The 23,478-nt window shown below is 49.3% G+C and overlaps 1 protein-coding gene across 1 annotated transcript in view; it reads left to right on the top strand.

Moving 5' to 3' along the window:
- MAP6 (microtubule associated protein 6) overlaps positions 1 to 15,030 on the top strand; it is a 78,307-nt gene extending 63,277 nt beyond the window's left edge. Inside the window, exon 4 of the mRNA XM_055282968.2 lies at positions 13,765 to 15,030. Within this exon, the coding sequence (XP_055138943.1) occupies positions 13,765 to 14,890 (1,126 nt within the window). The 3' untranslated portion in view covers positions 14,891 to 15,030. The remainder of the gene's footprint in view (positions 1 to 13,764) is intronic.
- The last annotated feature ends 8,448 nt before the right edge of the window (positions 15,031 to 23,478 follow it).

The following is a 23,478-nucleotide window of genomic DNA, read 5'->3' as shown; positions in this document are numbered from 1 at the left end:
TTCTGGTAAAGTGGAAGACAAAAGATTTTATACTCTTCATTTTTCCAACATATGTTGATTGAATACCTATTATGTGCCAGGCACTGTGCTGGGCACTAGGGAAACCAGGATGACTGAGACCCCGCCTCTGATCACAGTGGGGCACGAAGGAGGAGGCCATTCTAGCTGGTTCCATGGATCAGGGAGGACTTCAGCGATGGGTAGGTGTTGACCAGGTGAACAGAGCTGGGGGTGGCCAAGGCATGCCAGATAGAGGGGTCTGCCCAAGCAAAGGTCGGAGGGGGGCCGTCAAACACCAGGTGAACTTAAGTTCTGGGGGGTAGCTCCCTTGGGAGGGTCATGGCCCAGGCTGGAGAGTGGCAGAGCTCGGTGGTGGAGAGGCCTGGTGCACGTGAGTGGGCGGTTACTAACTGGGATCTCCATTTCCATATGCCCAGATTGTACCCACACCCCTGCATGCTCCCCTGTCATGCTTCTCTTGCTTGCTTATGCGTCAGGCGACACCACAGATCCTCTCTTGCTCTAAGCTAGGAGCCCTAGGGTGGACTTTTATTGCTGGACCTGATTGCTGAGTTTTGGGGGAGGCAGGGGTAGAAATCAATCAAGGGTGGTATAAATGAAAAGCCATATGTACTTGTTTTCCAGATGAATAGAAAACATCCCACCCACCTGTCTACTTTTGTATGAGGCAGAAAACACAAAAGCTGCTCAAGAAATAAAACAAATACATAAAAGCATATTATTAAGCTCTCTTTTGATGCATTAAGGGAGAGAGACAAAACGGGGATTGAGAGAGGTGGTTAAGAAAGACAGGCGAGAAGTAGAGAGGTAGAAATAGTGGCACAGAGAGAAAAAGACACGGGAAAGCACACATATGAAGACACCTAGAGTAACCTAAGAGAGTGCGAGAAGGTGAGACACACTCAGAGTCAGAGAAAGGACAAGCGTTGGGCAATGGAGGAGGCAGGAAGGCGGGGGCCTTGCCAGCTTTGTCAGTGCTGCCCACGTGCTCAGGGCTCCCCCAGAGGCTCTTCCGCCTGTGGTTCCCACCATGCTCCCCTCTGCTGCCCAGAGCCCCAGGAGGCAAATCTATAACCCATCACTCACATTGCCTCCCTGAAACAGCAAACAAACAAAATTCAAACCAGCCCCCTATGTTCAAAATAGGTCATTGTTGCTAAGTTAGCTATAAATGTATTTCAGTTCTTCCTTAGAGTTTGTGTGTTCTTCGTGAAATTCTTCCCTCTTTTGTTTCACTAGGGTTTAAGAATTTACAACCTGCTTCTCATAGATTTGAGGAGCGTCAAGTCCCATTTCACAAAGGCTATGAACTCCTTTAGTGTGTCATTGTGGTTTAAGGCTCCTTTTACTGCTAAAATGTCTCAAAGCAGTTCACATTTTCAGGACCATAGGTACAGAAGTTTCTCTCAGGATGTAACCTGTGGACCATCTGCGTTAAAGCAAAGCTCCACCCCTAGCACCACCTGAGACCAGCAGGGCTAGGAAAGTGGCTAGGGCAGCCAAGGCCACTGAAACAGGAAAGACAGCTATTTCAAACAAAGAGAGCCCAAACTCCACTCTCACAGAACCAGGCATGTGTTTCAACCCCCTCTTCCACCCCACTGCCATTTGATGTATATATCCTCATACCACCTAGACCATCCTAGAATTCTTACAACAGGGAGAACTAGAATTAACACCACTGTGTATTGTGTTATTTACCCTATGAATACTGGTTAACATGGACAGTGCACTTAGGCGTTTACAAGGTTTGTGAGTGGAAATCAGTGCTGCCGTGCAACGCTGTGTCTCTCACTAACCTCCTGGAGCATTAGTGTCCTCCTCTGAAAATGGGGACACTAATACCCCCCTCAGAGGAGCAGAGTGAGGATGAAATGACATGAGGGCTTTAGGGAACCCCTGGAGGACACTAAACATGTCACTTCACGCCCTTCCCCTCCCTTTAGAGTACTTGAAAGTACTTGTCCACTTTCTGACAGATATATACTTAGCTGTTAGTAATACACAAAATTGATTGAGGCAAACATTCTTAAGAAGATTGCTTTTAAAGAATTACAGCTATTGAATTACCTTGAGTCCACAGACCTAAATGGTAATATTCTAACGATTTATATGTATGCGTTGCTTACAAAGCATTTCTTTCTGTGCCATTCCACTAAACCCTCCCAATGTTATGGGGCAGGTGTTGGCCCCATGTAACAGAGGAGAAAGGGAAGCTCAAAGAGGAGGGGGCACCTGCCAGCTTGGTCAGGCTTGGAAGATGGAGGAAGCCCTGGAATCCAGGCTTCCAGCTCCATAGCCTGCTGTCTATCCCTCTCACCTGAAGGAGGCTCAGCTGGCCTGAAAAGAATCAGGTTTCAGACAAGTGGGACCCCCAATAAAAACTAAGCCCATATCCCACAGTGCCACACTCTGGCTGGGCCATTCCAGGTCCCCCAGCAAGCTTGCCTAGTACCCTCTTTAAATCTTGGGACCCGGATACAAACTGAGGGAAAATAAGAATGGGGTCACATCTATATACATCTGGCTCAGACGTCCTGGCTGTACTGACCAATTATCACAGCCAATACACAGTTTTTCTCCTTCTGGTACTAGCTTGCCTGGGTGACTGCAATGTAGGTTACTAAATGCAGAATGGTCCAGCAGATTCTTCATTCACAAGAAATATACTCAGTCCTGGAGGTACCAAGATAAAACTGGTATCCATTATTATTTGCAGTGTATGAGTATTGGATCTGAGACTGCCATTTTGAGCATTTTATTTCAGCCAGTGGAACTGAGCTTAAATTTCTGTCCCTTGTCCTCGTGTAATGGGCCTCAGTTACTTGTTAACCTGGCATTGTATATAGTGATCTTGACAGATGGCCCCAGAACTCTTATCTGGGGCCAAGAGAGCTTCAGATGCTGAGATTTAAAAGTTACTGCCACTGCTTGCTACTGGTTTAAGCTGCTAGAGGGATCTTTATGCAAATCTGACCATGTCACCCCGTGCTTTAAACCATCCGTGGGCTCCTCGTGGCGCAGAAGCTTCTTGTTCCCTCGGTGCACCATGCTGCTTCTCACCTCCATGCCTTTACCCTCGCTGCCCACCTGCCTGGAATGCCCTTCTCCTGCTTCTCCACCTGGCTAACTCATCCTTCAAGACTCCGCTCAGGGGACAGCTCCAGGAAGCCTTTCCCGCATCTCCCAAGCTGGGTAAGCTGCTCCCTGTGTGTCTTCATGATGGAACTTGCCACATGTACTGTGTCATCCGCTCATGTGTGTATCCCCCTTACTAGACCGTGCTCCCCCAAGGCAAGGGCCAGGTCTCTCTGTTCACCTTTGTAGCCCTAGCTTCTGGCCCAAAGCCTACCATAGAGAGTGTCTTGTAAAGTGCTCATTGAATGAAGAATGAGTGAGTGAATGAATGATAAGGTTCACTATCTGCCTCCACATTCACCATGGTGCTTCCACAAGGCTCTTCTCTGACTAATAACTGTCTCTGCTCCCATGAAAGGGGCAGTTTTGTGAGAGGTCACAGCAACTGCAGACCAGAGAGCAGTCAATGGCTGGTTTTATACTGGCTGGCCTCTGTTCAGGCCTGCATACCTCTGTACTTTAGATAGCCACTTTTTCTAAACAGTCTTGATTGCATAAAATCATGGGCCCTTGGTTACAGGGTAATCTAAGAGGTTGGCCAATCTCACTCCCTGCTCAGTTCAGGGCTCCTAACTCTAGGGTGACAGGACCCTCCCCACCATCACACATTTCACAGGCATGTCTAATTCCAAGCAAGGATTATAACCACCAGGCCTGGTTCTAAATCCAAGCTCTACTATTTACTAGCTGTGTGACCTTAACTGAGTCTCTTAATTTCTTTAAGCCTCCAATAGACAACAATAATACAAATATCCATCACTCTTCGAATATATTTGGTTCCCAAATTCAGGAAGTAAGAATTTGGCCAGCAAGGGATAATTTTATTTATTTCAACCTGTTTGTTTCCAGAGTTCAGGATAGCAGGTGGCAAGAGCTCTGAAAGCAAGGGATACCTGATTCCCAGGCCTGCGGTGAGGGCCCCATGGGGAGGCACGCAAAAGTCCTCTGCAAACTGGAATGTGCAGTGCCCTCGCCAATAGCTCATGTTATGGGTAGTTTTGCTGACCACAGCTTCCCAGTTAATTACTGCCCCTGGTCCCCAACAGTATGGCAGCTGGAGCTACACAAGGTGAATCCACTCCTTCTGCCACACAATGGCCTGAGATTAAGGCCATCTAGTGTTGGCTCTTGCTGCCTCTTCCTGTCCCCCAGTCTTTCATCTGGGCCCTGCTCTCTAAGCACACCCTATAAATCAGCTGGTGCAGATCCATCTCTGCAATTCCACATTCATTTGGAGTGATCCCCTCTGGACACAGGAAACCAATTTTGATTAATTGCTCAAGATCCGATCCTTTGCTTTAGATGGGGGTTGGGGGAAGACAATGATGATTTGCAAGTTCCCAGGAGCATAGTGTTAGACAAGAATTGAGCGCTGTCTTAGTCCAACACTTTACATTTTAAAAAGGGTCATTAGCAGAATTATTAGATCCCTGGCAGCCCACTGGGACAATCTACTGTGCCTTTGACTTTGCCTTCTTGGTGCTAAAACAATCGAGAATGCCTTTAAAAATATTTCTCATACAATTGGAAATTTATTTAGTTCTCTTTAGCAGGCCAAATCTAGAAAAAGTATTTAACAGTGGCAAAAATAAATAGGTAAATAACCACAAAGAAAACATAACCACCTAGCCACTTACCCACCTAAGTGCAACCATTTCCCTGTATTTCAGAAGAACATGTCTGCCTGGAGGGAACCCAGAGTGGCAGGGAAAGACCTGAACTGGGAACTCGCCCCAGATCTTGATTCGACTTTTGTAAAATGCAGAGTTGCCACAGCCTAGGGGGAGGGAATGAACCTTTACTTGGCCTTTACACATTTCGTCTCATTTAATCCTCACAGTAAGGTTAGAATCTGCAGGTGTCATTCCCATTTACAGATAAAGAAATCAGAACTCAGTGATTAAGGAACAAAGTCACACAACTTGTAAGTGGTGAGCCAGGATGTGAACCCAGGTTTGGGTGACCCTAAAACCCATTCCTTGTCCAGCACTAGGGACTATCTGTAGGATTCCTGTTGTAGAGACGTGCATCCCCTGAAACAGCAGCCTCCTCCTCTGTCCCTCGCTTGCCCTGAAACGTTCAATGACTCTCCATATTCTCGTCTATGGAAAATGAGTCACAAGAAGGTCACAGATGCTGAGTTTGATCTATGCAGTTCACTCCCTCCACCCCTGACCTAGAATTAAGTCTTGTGGAGGCAGCATTTCTCCTAACTGTGGTCCTAGCTGGTGTTTCTGTGTGATGAGCCACATCTGGCGGACTCATTGTGGCCCTAGGCTGGTAGACTGATTGGCAGCTGCACAGGTAGGGCTTCCAGGTGTGAATGTGGATGGGCACTCTTAGGCAGGATGCCACTGCTTTCTGGGGCTAAGGTCTTCTTTTTCAGGGTGGGCTGAATGCTAGGAAGTAAACGCGGCAGATAGGGGGCGTTGTGCAGTGGGAGTAGCCAGCCAGGTTTTTGGGGGCCTGGGCCTAGAGGGGCCACTCTCTAAGGAGATGCAGTTGGGAGCTCTGAGCTGGAACCTGCAGAAGTCGTTGGCTCCAGCCAGAACCAGTCAGAGTCATCTCAAGCCGAGCCCAGTCCAGGCATCTGCAGACAAATTTGGAATCTCTATATCTGTATATTCCACCAGGAGGGATATTATAGAGAGGAACGAGCTCCTCCATTGAGGTCCTGACTTTGCCCGAACTCACTACGTGACTTTGGGCAACTTACTTCCACTTTCTGCACCGCGTTTTCGCTTCTGGAAGGTGAGGAGAGGGCTTTCTGTCTGCCTGGCTGACACCATTGTTGTGAGAATCAAATGCCTTGTATGTAAAGTTATCTCAGAAACCTTAAAGAGATGTTATCATTGGGAGGGACAAAAAAGGTGCTAAGTTAAAAATAGGAAAACATGTTTATGTCATGTAAATGTGGTTGTTAGAATTTGATCTTGTATGAGCTATTTTAAAACTCTTCATTGAGAAAGTAGGCCTCCTACCATGTGCCAGCCCTATGCTAGTGATCCCTGTGGCCTGGCACATAGTAGGCATTTAGTAAATGTTTGTGGAAGTACAGAAGGAGGCAAGAGGCAGGGAAGAGAGAGAGCAGAGGAAGAGAGGGAGAGAGGGAAAGAGAGATGAAGCAGGCATGGTCCTTGGCCTGAAAGTGCCCAGTCTAGAGAGGCAGATACCAAACTATTGAAGCTGATCTGATAGGGGCTGCTGCCAAGGTGGGGGTGGGGGTGGGGGTGGGGGCACTGTGGGAACACAGAAAAAGGAAGTAGAGGCTCAGCGGTTTTTTCACTGAGGAAGATTCTTCAGTCACGGAAGAGAGGTTGCTAAGTGGATGGCGAGGGGTGGTATTTGGGCAGCCAGCACTGATAAAGCTAGAGCTGCTTGGGCTGATCATTGTGAGGGCTCTGGGAACCAAGTCTGAACTGTTGTGGGGCATGTGTTACTTGGAGAAGCCAGGGATACAGACCCAATTGCTGCCCCTTTCAAATACCTGAAAGACTGTCCTCGGGCAGCCAGCAGGGCATTCACTAGAAGGGTGGCCCCGGAGTGCAAAACAGGGATCAGTGCAGAGATAGGAAGGAGTGGAGCTGACTGCAATGCAAGCTTCTGCTCAGGTCTAACCAGTGGCCACTGAGGAGGAGGCTTCCTCACCCGGCATGTGCAGCCCACCCCAGGCAGTGCGAGCAGCAGCTGGGCAGCCACCTGCCAGGGAGATTGCAGCAGAGGCTCAGGAGACCCACGGCTTCCAGCCCTGGGCACCTTTGATTTGGCTTGTGGAGTTGTGCTTTTATGGAATAGAGAGGGAAGACTTCTCCAACAAAGTGACAGCTTGACCCCTAATAAGACCTTTGAGCCTCTCTAGTTTGAAGAGACACAGGCCAATAAGGCTTAGGACCCAGCTTGGAGGTGGTGCCTGTACCCAGGTGGTGGCATCATGTTTGTGGTGTGTGTTTACAGGTCTGTCTCCTGCCTCACTCTAGGAGCTCCTTCCCCCAAGTCAGGGCTTGGCTGTCATTCACTTCTGTGTCCCCAGTGAGGGCCTGACACAGAGCAGGGTCTCAGTAGATTTGTTCAGTGAATGGTTAAGAGAAAAAAATTAAAAATGAATAAAGAGAAGAAGCTACACCAGCCATGTGTTTTTCCCACCAATATCTGCCAGGTACTACAATGAGCCAGACCCTGTGCTAGATACTCATGATGCAAAGACGAAGAAAGCACAGTCCCACAGGCTAGCAGGAGAGGCAGATAATTACCAAACAACAGGATAATTACTAAAAGAGACGCTCCCACAGAGTCCTGTTGAGGAGAGAGGCGGAGCGAGAGTTGTTTTGAGAACTCCTGTCTCCTGCAGATTCTTCATAAGAATAATGAGCCTTTCAAAGATGGTTTCCTTGGCAATCCCCCTTGGCGGCTGCATTTCCATCACTGTATTAGGAGCTTTGTTTGTGTCTAAGAATCATGAGCACATGTACGGGGCCCACGGAGGCAGCAGTGAGGGAACAGAGCCCTGGAATCACACTGTCTCAGTCCATGTTCTGCCAGGGGCCCTGTGGTGCCGTTGGTCTGGGCTTCGCTGTTCCCCTCCTGCCCATCTTTGCTCCAAGTGAGTTTGCTCCATCTCTTCCTCCTGCCTGCTGAGATGTTGAGAGGCCCATGTTTTAGTCCTGGACCTGGAGAGTCACTTGTCCATTCTGGGCCAAGTTTCCATCTGTGGAGCAAGACAAATGGACCAGATCACCAACCCCCCCCTTTGGAATTAACATTTGCTAAACATCACTTGTATTCCAGGGGCCATACCATGAGCATTCACATAAGCTAATCCTCCCTAGAAGGTGGACCTTCTAATCTTCCTTTTATAGATAAGGAAACTGAGGCCTGGAGATGTGTGCCCTGATGCCATCCTATGGCTAGGAAGGGGTTGAATTCACATTCAAACCCAGCTCTTCTGGCCTCAAGCCCAGTCAATGCACTGTCTTTTTAGCAGGTTGCTGTTTACATCATGAGAAATAATATGTGTTAAAATGTCTGGCACCAAGCCTGGCCCATAGTTATTGCTCAGTTTCTTTCTTCCTCAAGGCTTTTCCACACTGCCCCACACTCCCACACTTCCCCTGGAAGGCAAGGGATTCAAGGACAGGGTCCATAGGCTCTCCGCTTTCTGAATGGAGCCCTATGCCAGGAGCATTGCCACAGCTGTTGGCTGCTTTGATGGTGCAACAGGAGACAATCTGGGAAGAAAAAAATCATGTGGATGGACTATAGGACTGGAATTGTGTGCAAGGGCAGGAATCAGTGGGAGGGAGTGAAGTCCTTTCACCATCCAGTGGAGGGCAGGGCTCAGTAATCCTGCTGCTAGACTCTGGAAAGTATGGATCCAATGTCAGTGTGTGTGCACTCAGGAGGCATTGCCTTGTCTCCATGGAAACAGGAAGAAGAATAGAAAATGAAGTGTCTAAGACAAGATGTCTCATATAACCTTGGAACATTAAGTTTTTCAAATAGGACAGGGCCTGGCACAGAACAGTCTCTTGTTTATTCGTTCACTCAAGTATTAAGTCAGAACCCACCTGGGCTCAGGTACTGTTCATTTAAGGTACAGAGGATACAATGATGTGCAAAACTGACATGGTCCCTACCCTCTGGACACTTCAGTCTAGTGGGAGAAACATTAATCCAAAAGAATACAAGGAATTAGCTGAGATAAGAGAGGAAAGCAAGTGCCAGGGACTAGGAGAGCCTGTAGCAGGGGGCTGGCCATGACTGTGGGGTCAGGGAAGGCTTCCCAGGGCAGTGCTTCAGTGAGCTGAGAGATGACAGCTCAGTAAACACTAGCCAGGTGAAGAGGGAACAAGAGAATATTCCAGGAGCAGACAGCTGCATGTGCAAAAGCTGTAAAATTGGAAGGAGCAGGGTGTGTTGAAGGAACAGAATGCTGGGCACAGAGAGCCAGGAAAGGCAGGAAGGAGAGGGATGAAGGGGCAAGGAAGCGGGTAGATTGGCCAGCTAGGTGGGGCTGTGCAACAGATTTTCTTCTTTATTCTTGGTACAAGGAGAAGGTATTGAAGGGTTGTGAGCAAGGAAGGGACAAGATAGGGTTTGCGCTCTTAAAAGATCATTCTGGTTTCTGTATGAAGAATGGATCGGAGGAGAGCAAGAATACATGGAGCAGGAGACAGCAGTTAGGAGGCTGTGACAGTGGTCCAGGTAGATGATGGCATAGCAGGTAGTAGGGGAAGGGAGGGAGGGAAAGAAGTGGAAATATTCAAGAGATAAATGTTAGGAGATGAAATCAATGGGACCTGATGGATGGGGTGACGGCTTTGAGGGAGAGGGAGATATCAAGGATGAATCTGAGTTTCTGGCAGGGGCTAAGGAATAGAGGATGAACCAGCTTTCAGCAACAATAACTTTTAAAACTTTCCATTTTGCCTTCTTTGTTTCAGATACTGTGCTGGGCATTGGGGCTGCAGGCAGTGAGGTTGGCCCCTGTCTTCAGGGCGCTCACTGTCTAGCAGGGGAGCCTGGCCTGCAGTGGGGATATGTGAGAAAGTGGAGAGAGACTGTGAGATGGTGCTGAAGCAGGGATGCAAACGAAGCTAATCTGGAGAGACACAGGCAGGAAGACCAGGGAGGAGGTGGGAGCTGAGCCGAGCCCTCAAGGACAGGCAGGGCCTTGACAAAGAAAAGTGGGTGAAGCAGAAACAAAGATACAGCCTGGGCTGGCAGTGTGTAAAACAGCATGAGAGGATGATGCAGGGACAATGGGGTTCCCCCAGGACTGCTGTGAGGGTTGAATGACATAAGGCAACAGACGCATGAGCATTTTAGTAAATTGCTGTCACAGTTATTACAGAAGTGGACTTATTTGTGCACTATCCAAGCACTCTGAAAATATCAAGAATTATTATTCCAGACACCCCCCTAGCAAAATTTTCTGTTGTAATAATCCCTGACATTTATATCGTTATCCCCACTTGACAGATGGGGAAACTGAGGTCTATTGTGGTTAAATAATTGCCCAAGACCTTTCAGGCAATAAGCAGCACAGAAACAAAGGTCATCCCAGCAGGTCGTTATATTTTCTGAGAGGTTAGTGCTTTCAGGGTGCACAGGCTGGGAGAAGGCACCTGTGGCATATGCTGTCTTGAGAACTTGTGCTGCTGACCCAGGGCACCAGATTTGGTTGTGCAAGTTGGGCCATGCCCAAGGACAGCTCGCCTGTGGCCTGAGTGGGCTGAATGCAGCCTGCTTCTGCTCCTCAAGCCACGAACCAGCTTCCACCCTGAGGGGGTGGCTTTGCCTCATTCATACCAGCCTCACTGGAGGAGGTAGGGCACTTTACAGATGGGAGACTGGCAGGCAACTGGAACCACGTGAGGACCAGTCAGTGTCAGTGAGGATTTCATGGTGCCCTTGGGTGCAGTTTCGTGCATAAAAAACTGTCCAGGCTGCTTGGATTTTAAAGACGAATGCTTAATAAAAAGTAACAAAAATAAAATTAGTAAAATGTAACAATCTCTTTTAAGGAGGATGTTATAGCTTAATTCAGTTACCCTAAATATAAATTAAATTATAAATAATTTTAAATAAATTAAGATTAAAAATATGGTGACCATTGGCTTGTCATAAAAGTTCCATCATCATTTAAAAATGTGTAAAACTGTCATATCTTTCAGCTTTAGGTTATACATCTAATTGAATTATTCCATTACACATTTTATGTTGGGATTACAAAGCCAATCTGTTAGACATTCTAATATGCTAAATTATCTTAAACATTACAAATACCTTTGAACTAAATCTATGCATATTTTTCCTAAACTTTTTTCTTTTTTTCCTGGAGCCAGTGTCTCACTGTGTCACCCAGGTTAGAGTGCAGTGGTGTGATCTCAGCTCACTGCCACCTCCACCTCCTGGGCTAAAACGATTCTCCCACCTCAACCTCCTGAATAGCTGAGACTACAGGCGCCTGCCACCACACCCAGCTAATTTTTGTATTTTTAGTAGAGATGGGGTTTCACCATGTTACCCAGGGTGATCTCGAACTCCTGACCTCAAGTGATCCGTCTGCCTCGGCCTCCCAAAGTGCTGGGATTACAGGGTTTTTCTTAATATAAAAAAAAGTAATATTGGGGACTTGATTTAATTCATCATTTTTAATCTTAATTATAACCTTCCCATGATTAAAGATACCCACTAAAGAAAAAAGTTTTCTAACCTAAGCAATATGGGGTTATGTATCCATGCAAAGTTGAGGCTAGCTCACAGCTGGCTCATTAAACAGAAGAGCCCATTAAACAGAAATGGGTACGTGGCACAGGAACCAATGCTGTAAATATCCAGGGAAACGTACTTCCTGGCCAGGCTGCAGGGCTGGCCTTCTTTGTGACCTCCATGCCAGCAGGAGACTCCAGGCCCATGTCCTACCCTTCCTTGGGATAGGTTCTGCAGCCCAAGCCCCTGAGATGGAGTTCAGCTCCCTTTTTTTCTTTTGTCCCTTCTCAGCTTCCTCACCCTGTTGGGAGGACACCACCCAGGTCGCTTCACAATCTAAGAGAATATACCTAATCAATTTCCTGCCTGGCTCTATTCTGAATTTGGTTTTTCTTTTTCCTCTCTGACCAGCCACCAGTGACTGGAGGTATTTTAATGCCACTTTTGGATTCCACATGCTTCTCACGGCCTTGCCTGGCTCTCTTCCGAAACACTAAGGTCCTACTGATAGCAGCCAGCTGTGTCCATCTGGCCAGAGCAGCTGTGTTCCATGTCGTGCTGAGCCAGAGAGCCGCCCTGGCCCCTTCCACTGTGATGCTCAGGGACAGCCAGGGGAACTGGATGGAGAGATTGCCTGTGCTGTGTGGACTCTGCTGAGAAATACCAGTCCCTGGGTGGCTCAGGATGCTAAATGCAGTAAAAAGCTTCTGCATCAGGACAACACAAAAGAATAAAAGTAGTCCAAATACACATAATTTTACTTCTAAGTAAATAGAAAAACAACCATAATACTACCCAATAATACCACAGTATAAGATGCTCTAGGTACTGACCTCTAATCATTATAGATTTCTGAGTAAATATCATTATACCCAATAAATAGAGTAATAGTAATAGCCACCTTGCATTGAGCACCTACTATGTGCCAGGCACACTAAGGGAAAGAGCACAGGCTTCAGGAACAGAAGGATCCAGATGCTAGTCCATGGGGGTCCCCTCACTTTCCCCATCACTTGTCCTCTCATGACCTCATTTTCTTCATCAGACAAGTAAGGGTAAGAAATCCTTCCTGTGTGCTTCACAGGGCTGCTCTGTTGCTGAAATGAGCTATAAAAGGGAGCCATTTGGAACGCTGGATGTGTTGTAGGCGTGCAAGGGCCTATGATGCTTGCTGAGCAATGCCACTCTCTCGACTTCCAATGTGGCCTGCAAGGAAGGAGTGTGCACTCTAAACTAGAGGGCTCCAGGCTGGCCCGGTCTAAGCGTGGCAACGCGTGCCTTTGAGTGTTAGTGTTGTCACACACTCTCCACAGTGTGGGTGGGCCAGGGGATGAGGCAGACGGCCACAGTGAGGCCGAGGGAAAAGTGACTAAGGATTCTGATGAAAGACAGGGACTCTTGGCTGCAGGGAAATAAGCCCAGGTGCCTTGAAGTTGGTGAGGGCAAGGGTCTCAGGAGAGCAGAGAGAGCTAGAAGTGGGAATGGAGTGAGGGAATCAGGGCCTCATCCCTACCTGAAAGCGGAGTCCCATTGAGTCACCTAGCAAAGGTTGGGGGTAGTGGGAGTGGTGCAGGCAATCACAGGACGCACTGTCTATGGAGAATTTAAAGCAATAAAGCTAAAAGCTACCTGTAGTCCAGCTATTCAGGAGGCTGAGGTGGGAGGATCACTTGAGGTCAGGAGCTGGAGAACAGCCTAGGTGACATAGTGAGACCCCGTCTCTACAAAAACAAATAACAAAAAACTAATAGCCAGCCTGCTTTTTATTATCACCATATGCTGCTCATTCTATACAATGTCAGTGATAAAATACTTTTCCCCTTGCAGGAGAGGGAGAGAGGGGCATTCCCACTGCTTCCTTTCCTGGTATGCCATGGACCCCTTGCCCCTTCCTGCAGCCAGCGCTTAACAAGGGGGTCAGGGAGCCAAGGAGGCAAAAGAACTTTGAAGGCCCTGAGAACAAGAAAAGAGCACCCTGGCCTGTGGGGGCATCTGGTGGGCAGCTGAGATGGGGCACCCAGGATGGGCACAACGATCCTAGAAGAAAAAGTAGGGACTGGATGGAATGTGGGGTGGACGGGATGCCTACTGGATGACTCCGAGACCAGCTACAGTACTGCCATTGTCACCAGGGTGCCACCCCCTGTGCCACGTGCAGGTTATAATCAATTGGCAAGCACATTGAATGACTGATTCCTGAGCCTTCCCCTCACCCCCCCCCCCACCCCCGCCCACATTCTGTACTAAGAACACAGAAATCAGATTCTCCTGGCTCTCCAGCAAGAGCTGCCCGGCCCAGGCTCCACTAGGCCAAGACTTATTAGGCAATCTGTACTCTGCCCTGCCCCTGCCTGAGCTCTACTCTCACAGTGATCACCTCTCTCTCCTTTGCAGGAGCCTGGCTCAACCCATCAGTGATTCAAGTAAGAATCAAGGTCCTGTAGCCACAGAGCCAGACAAGGATCAAGGTTCTGTGGTCCCAGGCCTTCTGAAAGGTCAAGGTCCTATGGTCCAAGAGCCTCTGAAGAAGCAAGGTTCTGTGGTCCCAGGGCCTCCAAAGGATCTAGGTCCCACGATCCCGTTACCAGTCAAGGATCAAGATCACGTGGTCCCTGAGCCTTTAAAGAATGAAAGCCCTGTTACCTCAGCACCAGTCAAGGACCAAGGTCCTTCGGTCCCAGTTCCTCCAAAGAATCAAAGTCCTATGGTTCCAGCAAAAGTTAAGGATCAAGGCTCTGTGGTACCAGAGTCTCTAAAGGATCAAGGTCCTAGGATTCCTGAGCCTGTGAAGAATCAAGCTCCTATGGTCCCAGCACCTGTCAAGGATGAAGGTCCCATGGTCTCAGCATCTATCAAGGATCAAGGTCCCACGGTCTCAGCACCTGTTAAGGATGAAAGTCCCATAGTCCCAGCACCTGTCAAGGATCAAGGTCCCATAGTCCCAGCACCTGTCAAGGATGAAAGTCCCATGGTCTCAGCACCTATCAAGGATCAAGATCCCATGGTCCCAGAGCATCCGAAGGATAAAAGTGCCATGGCCACAGCACCCATAAAGAATCAAGGTTCCATGGTCTCTGAGCCTGTAAAGAATCAAGGTTTAGTGGTCTCAGGGCCAGTCAAGGATCAAGATGTTGTAGTCCCAGAGCATGCAAAGGTTCACGATTCTGCAGTTGTGGCACCTGTAAAAAATCAAGGTCCTGTGGTCCCTGAGTCCGTGAAGAATCAAGACCCCATTCTCCCAGTACTAGTCAAGGATCAAGGCCTCACAGTCCTACAGCCTCCAAAGAATCAAGGTCCTATAGTCCCTGAACCTCTGAAGAATCAAGTTCCTATAGTCCCAGTGCCTCTGAAGGATCAAGATCCTCTGGTGCCAGCACCAGCAAAGGACCAAGGTCCTGCAGTCCCTGAACCTCTGAAGACTCAAGGTCCTAGGGACCCTCAGCTACCTACTGTCTCACCTCTACCCCGAGTCATGATCCCAACTGCCCCCCATACGGAATACATTGAGAGCTCCCCTTGACCTCACCCCTTGACACACCAATGAAGGAGCTGACAGTGAGAGTGCTCCCCTCCCAGGGGCAGTGAAGACACATATTTAATCTGCATGAAACATGTACAGTAGTCTTGCTGGAATCTAATAAAAATGGTCCCTCTGGCTCAGCAATGTTTCTCTCTGTCTCTGTTGGGCAGGGGTGCATACGTGTGTATAGGTGGGCCTGTCAGGCTCTGCATTCACCCATCTGGACCAGAGGCGTCTGAGAAGCACTAGTTCCTGTGAGTTGTCAGCATGAGATGGGAGTGGGTGGGCGATGCTAGATTGAAACAGGACCCCATCACGGACGTGGGCAGGATAAGGCAAGGGTCAGATACCATGACAGCCTCACAAGAGGTGCCAAATCCCAGCAGGCTGAGCCCTGGATAGCTGAGTTGAAGCCTGCAGATGAAACAGGAGCAGGGACCCACCTGGCACAGGGGAATTCTGGATGACAGTTGTTTGCCAAGAGCTCAGCCTTAAAGCTCATCCAGGGGTCAAACTTCTTGAGGAAACCAAGCCTCTGATCGTAAGTCTCAGGACACTGTATAACCTAACATCTGCTAATCCTCATTCAATATCCATGACAGCTCAACCAAAAGCTTCTAAAAAATATACCTAGAGCCAAGCACAGTGGCTCACGCCTGTAATCCCAGCACTTCAGGAGACTTAGGTGGGTGGATCATCTGAGGTCAGGAGTTCGAGACCAGCCCGGCCAACACGGTAAAACCCTGTCTCTACTAAAAATAGAAAAATTAGCCAGGTGCCGTGGCAGGCACCTGTAAACCCAGCTACTCAGGAGGCTGAGGCAGGAGAATCACTTGAACCTGGGATGCAGAGGTTGCAATGAGCCGAGATTGTGCCACTGCACTCTAGCCTGGCTCCAGCCTGGGTGACAGAGCGAGACTCGATCTCAAAAAAAAAAAAGCGTATGTGTGTATATATATATATGAAGTCCCCATTCATTTCTCCGTGCAGCAAGCTTGTCCTTAGCATGCACTTTGTGCCAGGCTCAGTGCTGAGCACTGGGGTCACTATGGGAAAGAATATTATGACAATAAAACGTGGTATGGGATGAGGCCCTAGGACAAGTCAAGACCTGGCTTTGAGAGGCCAGTGAAGAGAGAACACCTGGCGAAGGCGGCCAGGAAGGCTTTCCAGAGAAAGTGGCTGTGGAGTTCTGATGGAGTCTAGGCAGTCCAGACAGGGCAGACAGGGCGGCAGGGGTGTGGCTGAGGACTGGGTAACGCTCCCTCTGGAAGTCCTTGAATGAAAGGAATCTGGTTTGCATGAGGACTTGACCAAGGGTATCGCAGGTCTCTGGGGTGGAAAACTAGGACGAGGCAGGGGTGATCCATTTTCTGAATTCCAGGAAATGAGGGAGGGAGTGGGGGTGCGTCCTGTGGGCTGTGATTGTGGGGCTGGCAGGCCAAGGAACAGCCACAGCCAGGCTGTGGCGAGGATGGCTGGGAGCTGCCAGCAGGCCTGGGGCTCAGCCTCAGTCAAAGATGGGTCCGGCCGGGATGCCACTGGCATGGGCCGCAAGGCCGTATTACAGCCTCCCTTTCAAAGCCCAGAGCCGCCAAGGAGCTAGGGTGGAGGCTCCACCAGTTGCCCCCACCAAAGCTGGCTCCCAAGGAATACTGCTACCCCTTTCAAAGGAGCTCAGCTCAGTTCTTACAAGAAAATCATCAGAGGAAGTACAGTATGGAGGACACCCAAATAGTCTAGTTTTCTAAGCAAGCCTTCCCCATGCAACTGGCCCCAAGCCTGCCTCCTCACCCCGTTCCCAACAGCACTAGGGTTTTGTCTACACACACACAAACAGAGAGAGAGAAAGAGAGAGAGAGAGAAGTTTCTTCACAGTGAGGTTGGCTTTTTTTGGCCCAACACAAAAGTAGCCCTCAGAGCTTGCTGCCATATGAGCTCCAATAGTCAGAAACCTGAAGATAAGACAAGGCCACATTGAGGCTAAAGAATTGCGTGTGAAGGTCGGGCTCGATGGCTCACGGCTATAATCCCAGGACTTTGGGAGGCTGAGGTGGGTGGATTATTTGAGGTCAAGAGTTCAAGACCAGCCTGGCCAACATGGTGAAACCCCGTCTCTGCTAAATATACAAAAATTAGCTGGGTGTAGTAGCAGGCACCTGTAATCCCAGCTACTTGGGAGGCTAAGGCATGAGAATCGCTTGAACCTGGGAGGCAGAGATTGCAGTGAGCTGAGATCTAACCACTGCACTCCAGCCTGGGCGATAGAGCGAGACTCAGTCTCAAAAAAAAAATTGCATGTGGACACCTTCCTCCTCCTCCCAGTCCTTCCTCTGACCCACACACCAGGTCCCATGACACACACGTTTCCACAGGCCAAGCAAACCATGGTGCCGTCTCTGATAAGCAGAACAAGGTTTCCCTGAGGGCCTCTGAGACACCGCGGGGCAGATGTCCAGGCCACTGGCTACCAAGGCTTGACCTCTGAAGAGATGTCTGGAAACAGGGCCTGGGAGTCAGCTGCCCTGGGGCTGGGGGGAGGATGGTCACAAGCCCCACATGAAGGACGCTCCGCTCCCTCAGAGAGTGTCAGAATGGAAAGAGATGTGGGCCCAGTTCCAAGCGTTGCGGACTTAAGAGGTCAGAAGAGAATCGCCCAGAAAAAGTTGAGAGGGGCTGGCTGTAAGGAGGAACCAGGGGCCTGTGGTGCCCGGAGTGATTCAATCAGGAGACAGTGAGGCCGGGTCGAAAGCTGGGAGGGCCGGTGCAGATGAGGACTGAGGGATGGCCGCTAGATCTGGCGGCTTCTGCTAAGAGCCCAGAGGCGGCCCCTCAACATCTTCATTTGCAAGCCGGTCCTGACGTAGAGAGCAGCACCTCTGAGCTGCAGGCCTTCCCAGCTCAGTCCAGTCCAGCCCTCCACTACCCAGAAAGAAGGCCCAGAGCGGGAGGAGGAGCTCTGGGTCCCCATCTTGGGGTGGGGCAGGGAGGGCGGGACGCACCCGACTCTCCTGGGTCCCCATCTTGGGGTGGGGCAGGGAGGGCGGGGGCGCACCCGAGCCTCCTTATAAGCAGGCTTCACTCGAGGCCTAGCTCCTCCCTGCGGCAGCCACTTCCCAGTCTCCCGCGGCGTCCCCGTCCCCACCTCTCCCTCCTCCCTCCTCTCCTTCTTCCTCCCCGCGGCGGGAACTCACAAAGCAGGGGCGACCGCAACCCCGCAGTCCGCGGGCTCCCGCGCCCCTGCTGCAGCCGCCCGGGTAGGGGAGAGGACGGCCCCGCAGCGCCGCAGAAACGGCACCCCTACGCCACGAGGGGCTGGGAGTCGGGGGTCTCTGGAATGGGAGGCTCCCCGCCCGGCCCAGGGGCAAAGGCGACCCGCTGAAACTGGATGGGCCGGCGGCGGAACTCCGACCCGAGAGTACCACCCCAAAGATGCCCAGGCTCGGGAGGGCGCCTCCGCCCACAGAGCCCCGCTACCAGGGCTCTCGGCTCGGAAACAGCAGCCCCCCGGCCCCGCGCACTCGCACGCCTGCAGGCTCATCTCCGGCCCCGCCCCGGCTCCGGGCTCCGCCGCCCGTGCAGCCTGGCCCCGCGAGACCTCGGGACGCGGGATCGGGCCGGTGGGAAGGACAGTGCCCTGGCGAGGGTGGGCGGAAGAGGCCGCGGTATCTGCGCTCCGCCTACCCGCCTTGGGCCGCTAGAAGGCCTGGCTGAGGGACCCTTTCCGGGAGCTGGGCCGAAGCCTCGCTGGAGCCCCCGGTGGCTGGTCTGGGGAAAGGCCGCGATGTTAGTCCTCACACAATGGACCCCACCCGTGATACCTGCCGACGCCCCGCACGGCCTGGGCACCTTGTGCCATATTGGGGGAGCAGGGAGACGGTCTATGTGGACAAGGGACAGGAGCCAACTCGGACTGGAGCGACACTTTCGGGAGTCTGTGCCGCTGGGTGGATGGGTGGTCTAGAGGAAGTAGGTGGGAATGCACTCGGGTTGACCCGGTTCTCAGCCAGAAACCGGGAAATCCTTTTTAGTACCAGTCTCCGACCCTCCGCTTCCAAACCATCAGTAAGACCTGCCTGGCCTTCCTGCTAAATAGCAAATTTGCCCACTTTTCACTATCTCTATGGCTACCCCCCTTACCTCACCCATCTCACAATTTGTGATTCAGTCTATGCATCACAGCATGGCACTCAGGTGTAAGAAATGCCACGTCTTTATTTTGGTAAATCTCATTAACTAGAGTGGGAGCCCCCTTCTCTCGTTGCCAGGGTTGACAGGAAATCTGATATTAGTCATTTTCCTGGAGCCTCATCCTGTCTTTGGGGCTTATCACAATTCCAGGAGGCTCAGGCCATCCTGAGAAGAATCACTATGGCTTCCCTGAGCCCAAGCCAGGGGGTGCTGGCAGCCTCTCTCCCTCTCCCTAGGGCTTAGCTGGGGAGCTCCCAAAGCCTGCCCAGGTTGTGGTATTTCTGCCCAGTTTGCCCAGGCATTCCTATAGCCTCCACATCTGAGCCCATCCCTCAGAGGCCCTGCAACCCAGCCCGCAGGCGCGTGGCCCTTTCTGCACACCTTCATTCCCAGAGGCAAGCCACTCCATCCCTCATCCATCAAAGCACCTGCACTTTCATTCGCTCTCCACCTTGGGCCATCAGTTCAACATCCTTGCTGGGTGTGGTGGTGCATGCCTGTAGTTCCAGCTACTTGGGAGGCTGAGACTTGAGCCCAGGAGCTCAAGGCTGCAGTGAGCTCTGATCATTCTATTGTGCTCAAGAGCCCATCTCTTGAAGCGGTGGGGGGAGGAAGGGGGAAAAATCCTCTACAGGGTTGATTCTGGTTCTGGGTGGGCCAGGGCTCCACTGTTTTACATTCCCACCCGCAATGTAGGAGGGTTCCAGTTTCTCCACATCCTCACCAACACTTGTTATTGTCCATCTTTTTCATGTAGCAGTAATTTCTTTGGCTTATTCCAGAATCTTACATTTTTTTCTTACATACAAATTGGTATCTAATAAATATGAGTGATCTTTATTGTTGTGTGGATTAATAGGAATCCAGGAAACAGCTTGTTTTGGCAGGAGGATGGACTCAATTTGGTGTCCAGGAGACTTCTGGACATGGTGGTCTGAGCTGAAGGCGGAGATGCAGACCTCATTGAAATGTGAGCCTCGCCAACCCACAGAAGGTAAAAAGGCTATGAGAGAGGGCGAGTTTACCCAGCAAGAGTGTGGAAAGTGAGAGACGAATGGGGTCAGGACAGAGCGCTGGGAAACACCCACATTCAGGGGACAGGCAGAAGAAGGAGCCCCGAAGTGGAGGCTGCCTTAAAGCAGCAGAGGAGTAAGAAGAAAACTAGAAAGGAATGTCACCTTGGGGAAGACATCAAGGATGAAGAGTCAACAGGGTTAGAGACCATAACGGCTTCTCTACAATACGGATTTAGAATCTGTTGAACAAAATGGGCAAAATGTCATTACATATTGAAGTTTTGTGATGGGTACTATTCTTTATTTATTTTGAGATGGAGTCTCACTCTGTCGGCCAGACTGGAGTGTAGTAGTGAGATCTCCGCTCACTGCAACCTCCGCTTCCCAGGTTCAAGTGATTCTCCTGTCTCAGCCTCCTGAGTAGCTGGGACTACAGGCGCACACCACCACGCCTAGCTAATTTTTGTATTTTTAGTAGAAACAGGGTTTCACCATGTTGGTCAGGCTGGTCTTGAACTCCTGACCTCATGATCTGCCCGCCTCAGCCTCCCAAAGTGCTGGGATTACAGGCGTGAGCCACCGCGCACGGCTATGGGTACTATTATTTAATTGTCATGTATGTTGGAATTTTTTTCATAGGCATGAAATTAGTTTGTTGTTGTTGTTGTTGTTGTTGTTTTCTTTTTTTTTTAGTCTTTATAATATTTTTATTTTATTTTATTTTATTTTATTTTATTTTTATTATACTTTAGGGTTTTAGGGTACATGTGCACAATGTGCAGGTTTGTTACATATGTATCCATGTGCCATGTTGATTTCCTGCACCCATTAACTCGTCATTTAGCATTAGGTGTATCTCCTAATGCTGTCCCTCCCCCCTCCCCCCACCCCACAACAGTCCCCAGAGCGTGATGTTCCCCTTCCTGTGTCCATGAGTTCTCATTGTTCAATTCCCACCTATGAGTGAGAACATGCAGTGTTTGGTTTTTTGTCCTTGCGATAGTTTACTGAGAATGATGTTTTCCAGTTTCATCCATGTCCCTACAAAGGACACGAACTCATCATTTTTTATGGCTGCATAGTATTCCATGGTGTATATGTGCCACATTTTCTTAATCCAGTCTATCGTTGTTGGACATTTGGGTTGGTTCCAACTCTTTGCTATTGTGAATAGTGCCGCAATAAACATACGTGTGCATGTGTCTTTATAGCAGCATGATTTATAGTCCTTTGGGTATATACCCAGTAATGGGATGGCTGGGTCAAATGGTATTTCTAGTTCGAGATCCCTGAGGAATCGCCACACTGACTTCCACAATGGTTGAACTAGTTTACAGTCCCACCAACAGTGTAAAAGTGTTCCTATTTCTCCACATCCTCTCCAGCACCTGTTGTTTCCTGATTTTTTAATGATGGCCATTCTAACTGGTGTGAGATGGTATCTCACTGTGGTTTTGATTTGCATTTCTCTGATGGCCAGTGATGAGGAGCATTTCTTCATGTGTTTTTTGGCTGCATAAATGTCTTCTTTTGAGAAGTGTCTGTTCATGTCCTCTGCCCACTTTTTGATGGGGTTGTTTGTTTTTTTCTTGTAAATTTGTTTGAGTTCATTGTAGATTCTGGATATTAGCCCTTTGTCAGATGAGTAGGTTGCAAAAATTTTCTCCCATTGTGTAGGTTGCCTGTTCACTCTGATGATAGTTTCTTTTGCTGTGCAGAAGCTCTTTAGTTTAATGAGATCCCATTTGTCGATTTTGGCTTTTGTTGCCATTGCTTTTGGTGTTTTAGACATGAAGTCCTTGCCCACGCCTATGTCCTGAATGGTATTGCCTAGGTTTTCTTGTAGGATTTTAATGGTTTTAGGTCTAACATATAAGTCTTTAATCCATCCTGAATTAATTTTTGTATAAGGTGTAAGGAAGGGATCCAGTTGCAGCTTTCTACATATGGCTAGCCAGTTTTCCCAGCACCATTTATTAAATAGGGAATCCTTTCCCCATTTCTTGTTTTTGTCAGGTTTGTCAAAGATCAGATAGTTGTAGCTATGCGGCATCATTTCTGAGGGCTCTGTTCTGTTCCATTGATCTATGTCTCTGTTGTGGTACCAGTACCATGCTGTTTTGGTTACTGTAGCCTTGTAGTATAGTTTAAAGTCAGGTAGCGTGATGCCTGTTGTTTTCTTTTGAGATGGAGTCTCACTCTGTTGCCAGGCTGGAGTGCAATGGCGTGATCTCAGCTCACTGCAACCTCCGCCTCCCAGGTTCAAGTGATTCTCCTGCCTCAGCCTCACAAATAGCTGGGACTACAGGCACATGCCACCATGCCCAGCTAATTTTTTGTATTTTTAGTAGAGACGGGGTTTCACCATGTTGGCCAGAATGGTCTCGATCTCTTGACCTCGTGATCTGCCCACCTCGGCTTCCCAGAGTGCTGGGATTATAGGCATGAGCCACTGCATCCGGCTGAAATTAGTTTTTTTAAAAGTAGCAATAAAGAGATGACTGACTTTGGCAATTGCAGATCCTCTAGAGTAGAAGAAACAGAAGCCCGATTTCGGATAAGGGGATAAGAAAGGAGAGAAGTCAAGTGTGTTTTCATACCTGATGCATACTTTACTGACATCTCATTTAGCAACCACTAGGCACATATAACCCAAGTATCCCTGAGAAAAGAACACACTGTGTTACAGTCATTAATTACTTTCACCATCCCTTGGTGCCTCCCACACTGAGACCACTGTCAGCTAAGCCCAGCCAGCAGTGAGCCAAGAGTCCTTCCCCAAAAGGAGGAAAACTGCTTGCTAAGGAGCACCAGGCTTCACTCCTAAATTGTAGATACTCCATTGTGATTCTTCTATCAGAGTTTGCCATGGGTTCAAATACCATCCCATCTGCTGCAGACACTTGAGCCATCTTGGGATCGGCTGGGCTATCAGGGCCATGTGGCAGAGCTGCTTGTCTTTCATTCTGGACCACCTGGAAACTTTCCTTTTCTCTGGACCCCACTCCAACCCTGCAGCCTTATAGGTTACTCAGTAACCTTATAAAGATCAGAGAAACACACCAATATATGTTGCTTCTAAAATACATAGAAGCTCAAGAAGTGTCATGCTTATTAGCAGTAAGAGGCAGAAAGCCCAGCAAGTTGTCTTTCATTTTGCAGGGATCCAGATCACTGAACACCCAGGAACTTCATGTGGGTGGCAGGCCCCTATGTTCTCATGAAATTTACTTCCATTCTCAGGCACACTTATGTCTTATTGATGCATCTGAAGTACCCACTGCTTCTCCTTCTCCCAATCCTAGCAACATAGTGTAATCAATGTAGTGGACAAATATAATGGCCTGTGATATGGGAGGATGATCAAAATCCACACAGACA

The sequence above is a fragment of the Symphalangus syndactylus genome, chromosome 6 (assembly GCF_028878055.3).
Source record: "Symphalangus syndactylus isolate Jambi chromosome 6, NHGRI_mSymSyn1-v2.1_pri, whole genome shotgun sequence".
Classification (NCBI taxonomy): domain Eukaryota; kingdom Metazoa; phylum Chordata; class Mammalia; order Primates; family Hylobatidae; genus Symphalangus; species Symphalangus syndactylus.
This window is presented reverse-complemented; position numbering and strand designations above follow the sequence as displayed.